Here is a 17,154-nt window from a genome sequence, read left to right on the forward strand (position 1 = left end):
TCTTCAACAGTGCAAACAGCGAACTCGCTGTGTCGTTCTTATACAACACTTAAGTTGTATCGATTATTTTCAGCACGTACCCCTTTGTAACAGTGACGTTGTAACACTATTACAGCGTTACAAACTTCAATTATAAATTATTGTCATCAATAAAAACACTTATTTAGCCATGAATACATCTTGTGAGTGTGTTTTTGGGATGAGGAGCTAAACCCATTATCCGAGACAACGGAGGAAGCCATTGGCACATAATTGATTGGTATAATTCTAATTTTACTATTTATTTGCAATATTATTATTTGATTATTTGCATGGAATTGAAATTAAAATATTAGTTTTTATTGAATAGTTGTGAATTAATTTGATGAAGCATGCTGGGTTTTAAAAACTTTTGATGTTTTATACTCTTTGATTACAATTATTACTTCAAAAATATATTTGAGGCAAATATTAGAATTATTTTTAAACATAGAATTGCATGAATATTATTTAGAGTTTACTATTTATTTGGTCAATGGTGGAATCCTAGTCTTGGTATTTTTCTCTAAAGCTTTGAATTATTTTATTTATTTTCTTTTTTAATTTAAATTTGAAAATTGTTTCCTTCACAAGTCTGAAAAGACCCCTTTATACCACTACAACTACGACGACTATTGAAAAACCATCAGAGCCAAGTCCGCGAAGTCCACGAACTGGCGGAAGTTCTTGACCCGAGAATTTTTACTGGAGTTTGTGAACTCCTTCCGTGAGTTTAAGTCCGCGAACTTGAGTAGGTTATTTCTAAAAACTTTTGTTCTTGAACTCATTTTTAAATAAACTAAGGAATGTTTTTGCAAACCGTGGCTATAAAGTTCACGAACCGATTCGAGTGAATCGAACCGTTTTTGCTTCGATTATGTCTTTTGTAGTTACATAAGATCTAAGCAATTAAACAACTCTCTAACTAGTTCATTTGAGTCATTTGAACTAGTTATGGTGATAAAGGATATGGTTGATATGAAATTGGTCATTTGGCTAACCATTTGGTTAATTATTGTTGAACCAACAAATGTTAATGTTTGGGAACGGTCACATAAACCCAAAATAGAACATTTAATTTGTGTGTAACAAGATAAGTTTTTGATCCAAAGGTTGAGAAATATTAGCTTGAATATAATCAGGTTTTCATATAACGATGAATATTGAATGCTTTGTTACCAAGCTAACATTGATTGCAAACCCTGATTTGAAAGACTATATAAGGGAGAATTCTAGCAACTGGGAAACCTAATACCCACACCCTACATGTGATACTAGTTGCATAATCTAGAGTCGATTCTCCTTTAACCTTGGGTTTTCTTCTCTAAACCAGGTTAACGACTTAAAGACTTCATTGGGATTGTAAATCCATACCGATACTACTTTTCTTGTAGTTGTGTGATCTGATCTTTTTGTTTCTATCGTTTTGAGTACAATTGTAATAATTGGCTTGAGATTTATATCTCCGATAGGCAAGATAGAAAAGTAATCACAAATATCTTCGTCTCATCGTTTGTGATTCCGCAATATCTTTTTTCGCTGCGTCGATTAAGATTATTGTGAGGTGATTGATAATACTAGGTTGTTCTTCGGGAATATAAGTCTGGGTTATCAATTGGTTCTTGTTCACCTTGATTTATTGAAAGTGGGAAAAAAAACTCGTAGGTATATTCGTGGGAGACGGATTTATCTATTATGTAATCTTTTCTGTGTGATACAGATTTGTTTATTAAAGTCTTCGACTTTGGGTCGTAGCAACTCTTAGTTGTGGGTGATATCAACTAAAGGAATCATGTGCGTAGTATCCTGCTGGTTTCAGAGACGTAAGGAGCGCAATTGTACCTTGGATCAGTTTGAGATTGATTTGGGTTCAACTACAGTCCAGACCGAAGTTAGTTTGGAGTAGGCTAGTGTCTGTAGCGGCTTAATACAATGTGTGTGTTCAATCTGGACTAGGTCCCGAGGGTTTTCTGCATTTTCGGTTTCCTCGTTAACAAAATTCTGGTGTCTGTGTTATTTGTTTTCCGCATTATATTTTGTTATATAATTGAAATATCACAGGTTGTGCGTTGTTCAATCAATTAGAATATACAACATTTTGGTTGTTGATTTAAATTGATTGACACTTGAATATTGGTCTTTGGTACCATCCAAGTTATCTCTCTTTGATAAAGACTCACAGATTTCTATTTGCTTGAGTAAAGATCAAATCGAGAGATTGAGATATAAACTCTTTGATATACTTTTCTCTAGATTGAGTCTGACTGTCTAGTTGATTCTCTAGAAAGTATATTCGAGTTTGTCCATACAGATTGCTAAGTGAAATATTGGGTGTGGTTGTTGTACCCCCGCTTTTTAAGGATACCTTAAATCTATTACAAAGATAAATCGATTATAGTTGGATCCCTTTCCAGCCGAAACAAGTATGGTGCACAACAAAGATTATGAACCCAAATCATAAATCTTCTTCCTCTTCAAATCTTCTTAGATCTTCAATAAACACCTGCACACAATCAACTTGAATCTCTTGTAATCAATCATACACAGAACGGAGTCTGTTAACAATAGATTATCATAAGACGTCTTTAGATCTACAAACAGTCTAAAGATCCCCGTCGAAACTTCGATCTAGTTTGAGTGGATCTTATATCAGAAGAGAAGATTCTCAAGCATAAACAAACTAGGTGCAATCAAATTTCACCAACCGTTAGTCAATCAAATCAATCGAAAACTAATAATAAACTGCAATTATCTAGTTTCCAACCAACGGTACCGTAGAGCTTCCCAATCCCAAAGAAGTCTTTAAAATGAGCGGTCGTAAGAGATTTCGCCTAATTAGGTTATTTTCCTATCTGAATAGACTGCTCCACCAGTAACAACACAACAAGGTAGTTTTGCTGGCTCTGAGAATTAGTTTGCTTGAAATACAAACTTCAATATTGTAGACCAAGGAAGTTTGGACACCAGCGAATTTCCAAAACCGAAAATATTCTCAAGATATGCAATATATTTCCAAATTCGGTTTCCATAATTCCTAGAAATGCTTTGTCCAAATAATGACCGAAATCTCAGTAGAAAATCTCCAATTATTAAATGCACATTACCAATTTTTATTTTCTAAAGATATGCATTTTAATTACTGGAAATTAAAAGCATATAAAACTAAAAACCTTAATTAAAATATTCTCAATTTATTTCGATCCGAGATTCTTCTTTAGGTATTAAGGAATATCTTTGAATAATAAAATACAAGCGTTACCGCACATGTTCAAAATATGTCAATGTCTTTACTTTGTAAATCCTTTTTCATATGTACAATCTTGGAACGTATTTGACACACTTTCAAACGAGTTTAGAATTGGTCCATCTGAATTCCAAGAACTATGTGATTGATTATCCTATCAAATCATCAATCATGGGTTTCACGGTTCTACCAAAACAAGTTTCGGTTCTACCTCCATGTAGGTACTAGAATTAGTCACGCTAGTTACCAAAACTTGTTGACTAGGTACTAGGATCGGTTCCACATATATATGGTATCTAACTTGTATTTGTTGCACATGTTCATAGGATCAGTTCCCCAATTACTAAAAACTTGTTGCACCTCTTACAAGGATCGATTCCCCTTTTGCGATCGGTTGCACCTCTTACTAGGATCGGTTCCCCAATGTCTAGAGTTGGTCATACCAATTACAACAAATCGATCATACCATCTCAGGTGATTACTTAAGATCAGTTTCACTAATAAAAGTCATACCAATACAAAAGTCAGGCTTTGTGAATAGTTTTACCAAGATACATGAACAAGTTATGAGCGGTTATACTAAACACACATATTGGTAATCCAACGATTTTCAATGAATAACAACCAATAAGCCTAGCGATTTCCCTTTCGATTCATAAAACAAGTTTATGAATTGTACTTCCTTTAAACGAATGTAAAACATTGTTTCCTAAGACAAAATCTTCACCCATACCCATACATAATCACAATATCATTCATACGACTATGTCGATGTATTATATACGAAGTTCAAAAGATAAGCGTTATGCTTCGTATTGTATTCCTTAATACTATGTCTAACTAGAGTATAATCATTCACAGCTTCACAGTTATGAATGCACGACTTGAAAGATACGTTAGAGAATGAAACGGTTCAAGTCAAATATTAGTAACCTCAAGTGGAAGGTTGATGTCGTCGTAGTAGCTCCTTACTTCTTCAGATTCTTCAAGTCTTCACGTAATACTTGTAAAGTCTCATATCCTAATACTTTCAAGCTAACCTATACGAAGTTGATTCTAGTAAATAATCAAGCGACTCTTTAAATAAGTTTTGATATGACAACCAAACTTGACATACCAACGCTTGGTGGGTTCAACCGAACTATGCTCTAACATTGGTTTACTATAATAAATGTGAATTGCATGTCTACCTATAATGATAACATAACTTAACTCCACACTCGAGTAGAGAATACCAAAACTCTAACATATGTTCATGACCAGAGATATCGTGAAACAACTCTTTCTCAGTGATTTTGATGATATTTTTATGTAATTTTCTGGTGGAAAAGTTGAGTCGAACCTACTGGGGAATATCAAAATATAATTGTTATAATCTAGATAATCCACTCAAACTAAACCAAGAAAGACTAAACAATAAAACAGGTTTCTATGCTAGAGTAAAATATGTTACATCGTGAGACAATAAGTAATGATTAATTGTTGATTGAATTATAATCACCCGCATTATTACATATTAAATTAGTATTTTTCTCTCATGCCGGTCGAATTCAACTAGGTATTATTCCGGTATACTTCGTGGCGACGTCGTTCATCCATAAGAAATAATAAATTAATATGGAACAAGACGATAAAAAATAGTACTCCTGCTACTCTTACAACTGATCAGAGTTAATGTTCTTTTAGGTATATACCCCTCTCTAGGTTCCCATTAGCGCGGTTATGTGTAGGTAAAAAAAGTCATTTGAAAATGTTATATTTGTGCAACATCAAGTAACTTTAGGTTAGCTCCGAAGAATAAGAATCAAGTAACTTTAAGCCTATGCCAATCCGGGACACGGGAAAATAGGCACATCGTAGGCTCGTAGCTGTTAGTATTTTCATTTGGTCAAACATATAGTATGATATCAAATCAGAATATCAGATATATTATGATACCATCCTAGCTCTCTCACCAAAATTTCAAAATCCAATTACTTAAAACATAAAAGGATTAATGTATGATTGTACACTTAGTCTTATGGGCCAATTTTTTTTTTATGTGTTTTTGTATTCTAACTTCTATAAGCTTGGATTCACCGGTAATATTGGTGAGGTCTTTTATTACAAAAGATGCTAAAAAACATAAAACAAAAATACAAATGCAAAACTTGGCAACCTTGACGCTAGTGATTTTTTCCCCCGCCAGTTTTGCTTGTATACTTTTCGAGATTCCATATCTTTTTTATTTTAATACAAAACGCATTGCACCCGCACTCGTTTGTAATGCTTGTCGAGAAACGACTTCTCAAATTCGCCGGAAGAAACCCAAAGTCCAGTATCCATATCTCGACGCGGTACAATGTTGACTATTCTCATGTGATTGAGTGACAAGACTTGTAGCGAGAACACATCGAAGCTCATGACAGAGTGTTACAATGAAAGAGTGTTGTTAGTTATAATAATCAAGTTCTTGGGGCAAAGACTACCAAAACGGAAAAAAGTGAGATGTTTGGAAGAGGCAATTTGGGAATTGAAGCCCGAGAATCAATCAAAATATAACTACTGCATCTAATCATCAATCTAGAATCCCCAAATTCATACTCGAACTTGAATCCAGTTCTTATTCTCCCCATCAATACAGATTTCATTAAATTGCAGATTTAGAGCAGTTCCTGAAACTTTCCAAACATAAAAAAATTAAATGAACTTTGAAAAGATTCTTTTTGGAGAAAAAAATAACCAAAAATTACCTCCTTTTTTAACAGAACTTAAAATTTTTAATTAAGAGTCACGTAAATTAACAACATTATGGTAATTAACAGTCAACACATAATATAAAGTGAAGTAGCAAACCCTATAATTAATCCATGATGTTTTGGAGCATCTATGACACAGATTACTAATAAATACTGATAAAATTAATCTCATTCTCATCATCTTCTTCTTGTTAAATCTCTGCCTCTTGCATCATTTTTATAGTCCTAAGTTCTTATTAATTTGATTATTATTATCAATCAAGTCATTAAATCTAAGAACGATTTGCTCGTACTTTCCAATCTTCGAAGTCTCAGTAATACGTATATCCAAAAAACTGGCTTGCTCCACCTTTTCTGCAGTTACTCTTATACGGGGTTTTGCTATTAATTTCAGCTTGTCTTGTAGGTCCTTTCAAAACTTTATTTGTCTTCTAATTCTTATGCTTTTTTTTTCCTGTTTTTCATTGGCTTTCCTCTAAACAGAGACTCTTTAGGAAGAAAAGCAATTTTTTCCATTGAACCTACAAGGGACACACAATATATGTTAACAGAGTACTAATTAGTTGAATGCCATATCACAAACTTCTAAACAATTGTAGGTGATTTCAGCTCAACAATCACAAATTACGTTTATGTTATGTGCATCAATTTCTAAGCCGGTGAGAGAATAAATGTTAAGAATGGGTTTCAGTCAAAAGAAACTTGATGTAGTCCGAATTTTCTTCAACATAAAATCACCAGTTAAATCAAACCCTAATCTTAGAAGATTGTAAAGCTCAAATCTCAATCTGATGTCCCATTAAAAAAAATCAAGGAACCCTTAAAAAATCATGGTTTTAAGTTGGGATTTTTTTTTTATTTTTTTCAATATTTTTTACTTGTGATGATAAAGTCAATGTGCATTAGATAAAGGTTTGATTTTCATTTATGGATTTACGTAGAGATGGATTACTTAAAATATTCAGATGATGTGGATCAGTACATTCGAATATCTTGAGTTGGATTACACAGTTTAAGTTATATATGACCTTGAACTTGCTTTTCCATTATCCTGTTATTTATTTTCATATAATAACCCCCAAATATAATTGTAGCAAAACCCATTGGATGTTTTATTCACATATTAATCTTGTTGTGGTTTAGTGGAAGAACTGGACAAATAAAATACAAGGATAGATTTTTGAGGACAAAAATATATTAAAATTGGGAAAAAAAACTCACAAGAACCTAAACAGAGCAAACAAGGCAACAAGAACCTAGCAAGAGCCAAGTTGAAACAAGAGAAAAGAAAAAAAAAAACAAGTAAGGCAAGATATTACAAGTTGTAGAGAAACAGGGACCCTCAAAATTTCTTGTTGATCTAATGAAACCCCATTTGATCAAGCACCCAAAATTATATAAAAAAGAAACCACGGGAAGCGATAACTTAGAAAAGACAAACTCATAATGGAATAAATGAATAAACTTACTCAGTACCTAAACAGATGATGAAGTGATGTACCAGAACCTTGTGAAATCATGTGTATGAAGAATAATATTTTCTTATTTGCAGAAGGACCAAGAGAGGGGGTAATAAAGATGGAAAAAGACAATAAAAATTATTACTCCTGTTATTCTTACAACTAAGCGGAGTTAATGTTCTTTTACGTAATACCCCTCTCTAGGTTCATGTTAGTGCGATTATGTGTGGGTAAATGGAGTCATTTGTAAATGCTATATTTTTGAAACATAAAGTAACTTTAGGTTAGCTCATACGAATAGGAATCAAGTAAGTTTAAGCCTATGCAAATCCATGACATGGGAAAATAGGCACATCGTAGGCTCGTAGTTGTTAATATTTTCATTTGGTCAAACACGAAGTATGGCATCAGATCAGATATAGTACGTCCACCCGAATAATTCAATGCTCTGACCATCCTAGCTCTCTCACCAAAATTTCAAAATCCAATTACTTAAAACTTAAAAAGGATTATTGTATGATTGTATCCTTAGCCTTATGGGCCGATTTTTTTTGTATTTTTGTATTCTAACTTCTATAATCTTGGATGCACTGGTAATATTGATGAGGTCTTTTATTACAAAAGATGTTAAGCAACCTTGATGCTAGTGGGTTTTTTTCCCCGCCAGTTTTGCTTGTGTATTTTTCAATAGTCCATATCTTTTTTTTTAATACGAAGCGCATTGTGCCCGCCCTTGTTTATAATGCTTATGTAGAAACGATTTCTCAAATTCGTCGAAAGAAACCCAAAGTCCAGTATCCATATATCAACGCGGTACAATGTTGATCATTCTCATGTGATTGAGTGACAATACTTGCAACGAAAACACATCGAAGATCATGACAGAGTGTCGTCGGTTATAATGATCAAGTTCTTGGGGAAAATACTATCAAAATGGTGAAAGTGAGATGGTGCGGAAGAGGCAATTTGGGAACTGAAACCCGAGAATCAATCAAGCTCTAACTAATGCATCTCATCATCAATTTAGAATCCCCAAATTCAGACTCGAACTTGAATCCAATTCTTATTCTCCCCATCAAAACAGATTTCATTGAATATGCAGATTTAGAGCAGTTCTCGAGACTTGTCAAACCCTAAACAAATTGAATGAACTTTGAAAAGGTTGTTTTTTGAGGAGAAAAATAATCAAAACTATTTCCTCCATTTTTTACAGAACTTAACCATTTTAATTAAGAGTCATTTAAATCAACATTATGATATTTAATAGTTAACACATAATATAAAGTTAAGCAGCAAACCCTAATTATTCCATAATGTTTTGGAGCATCTATAACACACACATTACTAATAAATATTGATCCATTTAATCTCATTTTCATCATCTTTTTCTCGTTAAATCTATGCCTCTTGCATCATTTTTATAGTCCTAGGTTCTTATCTATTTAATTATTCTCAATCAAGTCATTAAATCTAAGAACGATTTGCTCGTACTTTCCAGTCTTCGAAGTCTCAGTAATACGTATATCCAAAAAACTGGCTTGCTCCACCTTTTCTGCAGTTAGTCTTATACGGGGTTCTGCTATTAATTTTATCTTGTCATGTAGGTCCTTTCAAAACTTTTTTTGCCTTCTAATTCTTCTGCTTGTTTTCCTGTTTTTCATTGGCTTTCCTCTAAACAGAGACTCTTTAGGAAGAAAAGCAATCTTGTCCATTGAACCTACAAGGGACACACAATATATGTTAACAGAGAACTAATTATCTGAATGTCATGTCACAAACTTCTATAAAATTATAGTTGATTTCAGCTCAACAATCGCAAATTACCTTTATGTTATGTGCCTCAATTTCTAAGCCAAGGAGATAATAAATGATAAGAAGGGTTCAGTCAAAAGAAAACTTTATGTAGTCCAAATTTTCTTCAACATAAAATCACCAGATAAATCAAAACCTAACCTTAGAAGATTGTAAAGATCAAATGTCAATCTGATGTCCCAATAAAAAAAATAATCAAGCAACCCTGAAAAGAATCATGGTTTATGTTGGGATTTTTTTTTGTTGAGATTTTTTACTTTCGACAATGAAATCAATGTGACGTTAAAGAAAGGTTTGATTTTTTTTTATGGACTTACGTGGAGATGGATTATTTAATATATTCGGATGATGTGGATCAGTATATTCGAATATCTTGAGTTGTATTACACAGTTTAAGTTATATATGACCTTGAACTTGCTTTTCCATTATTCCATTATTGATTTTCATAAAATAAACCCCAAATATAATTGCAGCAAAAGTTATTGGAAGTTTTATTAACATATTAATCTTGATATGATTTAATGAAAGAACACTAATGTTTCCCTTGTTACTACTTAGTGTTAAACTTTTGATAACTTGATATCTCAATATAGTTTGGGTTCGTGCTTTAAAAAACATGTTATAAAGTAAAACAAGCTTACAAGCAGATTTGAACTCAGATGAAGTTAATTTCTATTTAAATGAGAATTCAAACTCGATTCTGGAATCTTGCATGTTTTGAATGTCTGTTTCATTATTCGTGCGTTTTTAAAGATTTCAAAGTTTATGCAAGTTGTGTCTGAAAGTTCAAATGACATGAAATACTTAACACATGTATACAATTCTTATCTATTATTGTTCATACTTATTCCTCCGATACATAAATACTGGGAATCAAGGAATTCATCATCTTGAACAGAAGAACCTTGTGTCAGAGGATTCACATCTTTATCGTGATTGAAACTAAGTGAAATCGTGCAGTTATCATTTTTTGATATCGTATCCTATCTTTCTCCATTTCCAAACTAGCGACACGTAATATTAATCGACTCAAACGAGATATAAATCGATATTATTTTACCGCTGATATTATGCTAGTTCAATGACTTTTGAAGAAAATGCTAGTATAAAGTTTTTATTTTTGGTAGGTTTACTATAATAAATGTGAATTGCATGTATACCCAGAATGATAACATAACTTAACTCCACACTCGAGTAGATAATACCAAAACTTTAACAAATGTCTCGAACATAGATATCGTAAAACAACTCTTTCTCAGTGATTTTGATTGGATTTTTATGTAGTTTTCTGGTGGAAATGTTGAGTCCAACATACTAGGGAACATCAAAATATAATTTTTATAATCTAGATAATCCACTCAAACTAAACAAAGCACGACTAAACAATAAAAGAGGTTTTTATGCTGGAGTAAAATATATTACATCGTAAGACAATAACTAGTGATTTATTGTTGATTGAATTATAATCACCCGCATTAGTAAATTAATAATTTTTTCACATGTCGGTCGAATTCAACTAGAGCTTAGAGCAGTTCCTATGGAAATGGCCAAACATAAAAATTTGTTCAACCAGGTGGATGGCCAAACTCGATTTTCAACTATGGGAAAACGTAGTGCGTTGGGCGAACAGACGCGCGAAAACATCACGGACTCGGGCATTCGGGTCAAGGACTTGGGCGACAGGCATGCTAACGCCAACGTTTGGTACGCTGTCGCGGGCGCTAGGATCAAAGACTCCAACGGTCGACTCCATATCTCCAACGGTCGAATTCTTAGCCAATAAATTCCTGCTATTCATTTCATTTCCAGTCACACCATTTCGCACCACTCCCATTTCATTCTTCTAAAAACTCTTCTAAAACCAAATATTTCGACTACAATATGCATTTAGCGAGAAGAGCGATAAACTCTCTAAAGAATAAAAGAGATCGAAGAGGTGAATCGTTACCGTTGCCTCACACAAATGTAGATTTTTCTCAAAATCGAGAAGAAGAGTTTGATAATCCAATCCCAGTCTCCATTATTAATTCCAGGTCATGTGTCAGGGAATCATGAACAGTCTGAGAATTATCATGTCAAGAGAGGTGGATTTTCATAATTAAATGATATTTATCTTTGTCTACCGCCAGCCGTCCGAGCAAGGGTTGAAAAATATCCTTGCCGTGCGCTTCATCAAATAGAGCCTAGATTACATAACAAAAGAATTCCAAAAACAGTGGTAGAAAGGTGGTGGAAGACAACGCACACATTTCATTTTCTGGATTTCGAAATTTGGTAAGTTTTTTTAAGTTAACTTAAATTTAAAAATTTAAATTATTAAATAATCGAAAGAATTAATCATAGTTGATATTATACTTGTAATAGGAATTACTCCCATTGATTTTTATTTCATTTGTGGGATCCCAAGTGGAATTGGAGACTCGCTACCATTCAACGAGATCGAATGGATCTCAAATAGTAAATGGGATAATCGTTGTACCTCGTTTATGGAATCAGATATCCCTAATAAAGGTCTGAAAGTAAATGGGATTAGATGTTCGGCCTTTTAGAGTTTCCTAAACCTACCCAGAAACCCAGAAGATGTAGATGACTATGATGAACTCGAAAGATTGTTTATCTTATGGGTACTGGGTCAGATATTCTTTCCAAACTCAACTTCTTTTGCTCATGTTGGTTGTTTTGAAGCATTGGAAGATCTCGACAAAGCACCAGATTATGAATGGGGGTCTGCAATTTTAGGAGAATTGTACTTTGCGCTGGATAAAGCGTCCATGGGAAATAAAAACATCAATGGTTTTTGGTGCATCATAGAGGTAAATATCAAAATTATTATTTTTAAATTTATTATTATTACTTAATTTATATAATTTTATGAGCAAGTGTGGATTATTTAGTTAATATACTAAAATTATGGAGTAATTTGCAGGATTGGTGGTATATCTACTTCTGTCTTGGTAAATCAATCCTAAAAGAGGGGTCATATAGATTTCCAATGTTCGACATGTATACGAAGACCAACATGGAGAAGAACACTGGCATCGACGTCTTTGGTTCCAGTTTTCTGCAGAGGATACAACAGATGACTCGGAACCACAACAACATAGTTTTTCGCCATTACGTTGGTTATCCTCAGTATAGTGAAGCGCTTGGAGTACGTATTCTTGATTATTCTTCTCGTAGAATTGTTTTTTACAGTCCGGAATCAAAAAGAGGGGTTTGGTATTGGGAGAAAGAGTGTGGTACCAAATACAAGGTATATTTGTAATTGAAATCAACCCTCTACAACAAATGGAAACCTCTATATCAGATTATTATCGGTTGAGAGTAACCGAATGGGAGAGGTATGAACTAAATACAAATCCGGTTCTCAATGATGCGCAGTATGTCAGCTGGTACAAGACAATTGCAAAGCCTGTGATTGGGACACGGGGTATGCACGTCTATGGGGTTGATTTACCAGGGTTATCAATTATGTCCCATAATCCAAATATCATTCCTAGCCAACCACCTCCAGAAGATCCAAGCTTTATGCCTTATCTCAGGACGGGTGCAAGTTCTTCATCATCCTCGTCAAATATTCCCGAAATTCATTGGGAGATGCAAAGTATTACTTCACAAGGTGATACAACCATGATAACTATTATTCCCCAATGTATGGAACGTGATTATTCTTACTACAATGTCAATGCAAGTGAGGATGAGATGCGAAATCAACTCAACGATCTGCACTGGCTTAATCGACAATTAGAGGCGACACACTTGGAACTAGTACGAAAATGGCATACAAACACAATGTTTGGAATGACTCCAACTCCACCTCCAACTGCAAATGATGATGGGATGCCTTCACATTCTTCCAATTCCGCCAGATCATCACTACACCATATCCTAGTTATTGCAACGTCGGAAGTTTTTGATGCGCAACGATATAAAAGTTGCATGGTGAGCAACAGAAATATACGTTGCAAAATAAAATATTCGCTGCATCATTTATATATCAACTCATAATAATTTTGAGTAATTTTTGCACCGTTGATATAGGTCGCGATCCTACGGTTATTGTAAATTGTATTATTTTTAAGAGTTTTTGTATATCGAACTCTCTCTTCTTGAGAAAGACTTTATTCTTTCTCTCAGCCCTCTTCTCTTTCTTTTTTTTTTTTCTCTCAACTCTCTCAGACAAATTCCATTCTCTCATCAACTGTCTCAGACAGATATAAGATTGAGACTTCAGATGAAAAGAAATAGCAGTTCAATTGAAGATTCTAATTAGCTGAAAAAACCTTATTTTCAACCAGAGAAGAAACCCCAGAATTCGGCTTTAAAACCTCAAATCTGTTTTTAAGATATGTATCCTAATCAAAACCCCTCTATCAGAAAGTTCGATCTATCAACCACTAGCCCTAATTTTCAGAAGAAGGTATAAACCCTAATTCTGTTTTTTTTTTCTATTATTATTTTTATTTTGGTTGATTGAAACGCTGTTGGGTGATTTCTGGATGTTATTCATCTATTGATTCTCTTGTTTTCTCATTATTTCAATTGGGTTATATTCTTCATTAGGATTTAATGAAAGTTTGGTTATTTTCTTTATGCCCCAGGCGAGGGAAGTTCTTTAACCTTCCGTGAAAATGAGTATATAGTTCCGAAGAATGACTATCAAAATGGTGTACAGATGAAGCATATGGATTGTAGCAAAAGAGTTCGACTGTGTGGTGTCTATTAATCAACGAGACCAGCAGTTATGTCATTCTCCATCTGCTACAGGGGAAGGCTCCAGTCAAGTTATGACTGAATCTGTGTATGAATCAACATTCTGAAACATTGGAACTGCTGCCAAAACAATGGATCTGCTGCCGGCAAAAGATCAGCCTCGTCACTAAAAGCAGTACCAGAAGACTTCACACCTCTTGCTGATATGAAGGGGAAAACTATCCCTCAAAATCACCTGCAAAATGAGGAAGGTACAATTATTCTTGCTGGTTTGCGCAGCGCTTTTCCCTTAGTTTGCTAGAAGGAAAGTTTTCAATATTGAAGGAGTGTTCACAATATATTCCTGATCAGATACACTAATTAACCTATCTTCATTTTGTTTTTCTGTGGCCATGCTTATTTAGCCAAGAGAAGGAAAGGAATGTGGCATAACTCTGCAGGTAAACAACTGCTTCAGCTTTAATGTCACTAGATTGTATTTTGTGTGATTTATCTGCTGACTTGGTGATTTTCATTCATGTGGACAAAAAGGTAACCTCTTCAGCTATGCTTCTTTTATGCACTTTAGCATGAAAATTTCATTGTCCGGAGTGTATGCAGTTTACTTTTTCCTGGACCATGCTGGATAATATTGTGAATTTTTGAAGTGGAATCTTGAAGGCACTACTCTTCTCATTTTTTTAAAATACTAATATTAGTTACATTGTCTGGAAACAGGGTGATCGTGCTTGTTATATGTGTGGTTCTCCTGATCTTTTCATTAGAGACTGTCCAGTTTCTTCCAATCAGTATCCAATGCTTCAGACAGGTAACGTAGATAGGTTATGGTCTATGTCCTGCATGCTTTATGTGCAAGAGTAAATGAAATGACACAGCTTTTATTTTCTTGTTTCCATTTCAGGGGATGCTGTTTACCAAGGAGGTATGCCAGCTTATGGACCACCTCCTTACTGGAATGGCCTCCAATTTAGACCCTTTCCAAATGTTTATGCGACTCCTGGCATGATGCCCTATGGTTCCAATATGGGCCCAGTAAATCCTTATGCAGTTCATTCATATATGCTGGCATGCAAGCACCCTAGTAAGAACCTGAAGGCGTTGAAGTACTTGGTGTATCTATCATGCAGTATATACAATGTGAATTGAGCCATATCTTAACTTGTATAAAAAAAAATTTTTGCAGGTGGGATTGGCCTAGTGCAGCCTGATCTTTAATCTGAATTCATCTATTTGTGTCTTTTCAACTTTACAAGTGTAATCATGGACATAAAGAAACATTGAGATAACTTTAGAAGAGTGACTTTAAGAATGGCCATTGAAGAGTTTCTAATGTAAGTTATTGGTCTTTGCAGGAAGTAATTGGTGTTGAAGTGTTTTTGCTCAAAGTTATAGCTGCAATTAGGTATACAATTTTTTAGTTACAGATTATGTTTTTAATGTAATCATTCTCTTTAAATTTGTATATATCTATTTACTCCTACAACAATGACTGGTTGATTGCTTGACAGGGTAATGTATATATCTATTTACACTTGCATATTAAATTCTTTCTTCCCTACTCCGTGGTGACGACTTACTACCATTGCTTAATGCTCCCAATTCTTGTTTTACTTAACCGATCCGATTTCTATTGTTTTCTAATCAAGTTCTGTGTGTCGTGCAGACACGTTCTGTTCTTTGTCTCTGTTCCTTTAAAGAGCAATTGCAGCAGCATGTTTGTTTTCATGCAATAGGGTGTTGGCAGCTTGAGCAATCTCTCCAAAGTTTAATAGGAAACTTGTAGTTTTTTATAAGATCCATTCAAGTCTTTCTTCTTTGTGATGGGTTTTGTTTAGTATCTAGAGATTGAGCTTTCCATTCGTGCAAAAGATATAACATGATAGTCACGTGCTTATGCATGGTAACGTTGGTTGTGATTTGTAAATTGGTTTCATCTGAAATGTATTAGGTTACCATAGACCCGAAGGAGAGAAATCCGGAATCTTTTCATACTGGTTTGAAGGTCAGATGTACCATAACCAAGGAAATAGCACTGGAGTCTGAATCACCCTTTTTGCTGGGAGCAGTTCACCAGTTGAGACTCAAGGTTAGAATATTTAATCTAGGATGATTTGATGCATCGACGAATGGACTGATATACCAAATGTGACAAATATTTATAGCTTGTGGTTTTGTTCTTTTTTTTGTCTCGTCTCCCCCCTTTGTTTTTTGTAATGTTCTTCTATTTGCTGGATCAATTATATGCTAGTTATCCTCTTACCTTACTCTAGTGTACTTGTTTTGCAGAAACCGCACAAATATTCTGGTTGAGAAGGCTTCAAAGACGTAGTTTATGAAGCTGTCAATGGTGAGGGTGGATTGGTTCATTACATCCTTCCTGTCTATCCTGCCAAGTGCAGAAATGAATGAGGTTTGCTATTAATGAATTCCTGCTCTAATACCTAGTTCAGAATGGAATTTCATTGTGTAAGTTCAAACTAAGTTGTAAAATGCTGCAAGGATGAATAATGTTGCAAGGATGAGTGATTTTTTATCAGGCCAAGGTTCAATATTATTTTTAGTACTCGATTTCGTAAATATCATTACAAATTATGTAATTTAATTTTTTTTATTCTGGTAATATATTTTGCAACGTATATATATGTTCTTATATTATTTTACAAGTTGCATTAATTATAATTAAAGCAACGATTGTAAGGGTAGCTTTAGTTAAATTAAGCAACGTATGAACTTACCTTTGTGACGTCGTGTGGGCAACGTACATAAGCGTTGCTTAAATTATTAGCAACGAAAAATAAAATCGTTTTTTTTGGTATAGTGCATCATGAAAGCCCAGAAAACGACATATCAACAATGCACGAAAGTGAAGAAACAATGGTGCGAGACACACAACACAATACTACATCTTCACCACAAATTGTGCATGTATCTCAACCTCACGCATATCGGATTGAACCTAGGCACATTTCATCTTCATTCTCGCCCTACAACCACAACCAGAATGTGCCATAAAATGTGCCCTACAACCAAAATGTGCCATACAACCCAAATTTTCCATACAGCCAAAGTGAATGCTACACCAACACCACCACAAAAACAAACCTCTTATATGCTTGGAGGACCGAGTACACAAAGTGTTTACTAATCACCTAATTTTGTTCAGCCAGG

At 34.3% G+C, this 17,154-nt stretch overlaps 1 protein-coding gene across 4 annotated transcripts; it reads left to right on the forward strand.

Moving 5' to 3' along the window:
* Nucleotides 1–13,423: 13,423 nt before the first annotated feature.
* On the forward strand, nucleotides 13,424–16,597 carry LOC113274450. Of its 4 annotated transcripts, none has more exons than XR_003323023.1 (7): nucleotides 13,424–13,693; nucleotides 13,875–14,237; nucleotides 14,391–14,426; nucleotides 14,704–14,794; nucleotides 14,888–15,388; nucleotides 15,650–16,072; nucleotides 16,273–16,597. XR_003323023.1 is itself a non-coding variant. In XM_026523836.1 (6 exons), the coding sequence occupies exons 1-4, from the start codon at nucleotides 14,449–14,451 to the stop codon at nucleotides 15,199–15,201; spliced, it is 372 nt and encodes a 123-aa protein (XP_026379621.1). In that variant the 5' UTR covers nucleotides 14,424–14,448; the 3' UTR covers nucleotides 15,202–15,388; nucleotides 15,650–16,072; nucleotides 16,273–16,597. The 4 variants fall into 4 exon arrangements, 2 of the variants coding, with proteins under 2 accessions (XP_026379621.1, XP_026379622.1); XR_003323024.1 differs by having other exon boundaries at nucleotides 15,935–16,072; XM_026523836.1 differs by lacking the exons at nucleotides 13,424–13,693; nucleotides 13,875–14,237 and having other exon boundaries at nucleotides 14,424–14,517; nucleotides 14,888–15,067; nucleotides 15,170–15,388.
* The last annotated feature ends 557 nt before the right edge of the window (nucleotides 16,598–17,154 follow it).

Source organism: Papaver somniferum, chromosome 4 (assembly GCF_003573695.1).
Source record: "Papaver somniferum cultivar HN1 chromosome 4, ASM357369v1, whole genome shotgun sequence".
Classification (NCBI taxonomy): Eukaryota; Viridiplantae; Streptophyta; class Magnoliopsida; order Ranunculales; family Papaveraceae; genus Papaver; species Papaver somniferum.

What these genes read in the sequence shown, in the direction of transcription:
- LOC113274450 (XM_026523836.1), top strand. Translation starts at nt 14,449, where the DNA reads ATGTCACTAGATTGTATTTTGTGTGATTTATCTGCTGACTTGGTGATT. An exon ending in TCATTCATGTGGACAAAAAG is followed by an intron (nt 14,518 to 14,703) that starts GTAACCTCTTCA and finishes GTCTGGAAACAG; the next exon opens with GGTGATCGTGCTTGTTATAT. An exon ending in GTATCCAATGCTTCAGACAG is followed by an intron (nt 14,795 to 14,887) that starts GTAACGTAGATA and finishes TTTCCATTTCAG; the next exon opens with GGGATGCTGTTTACCAAGGA.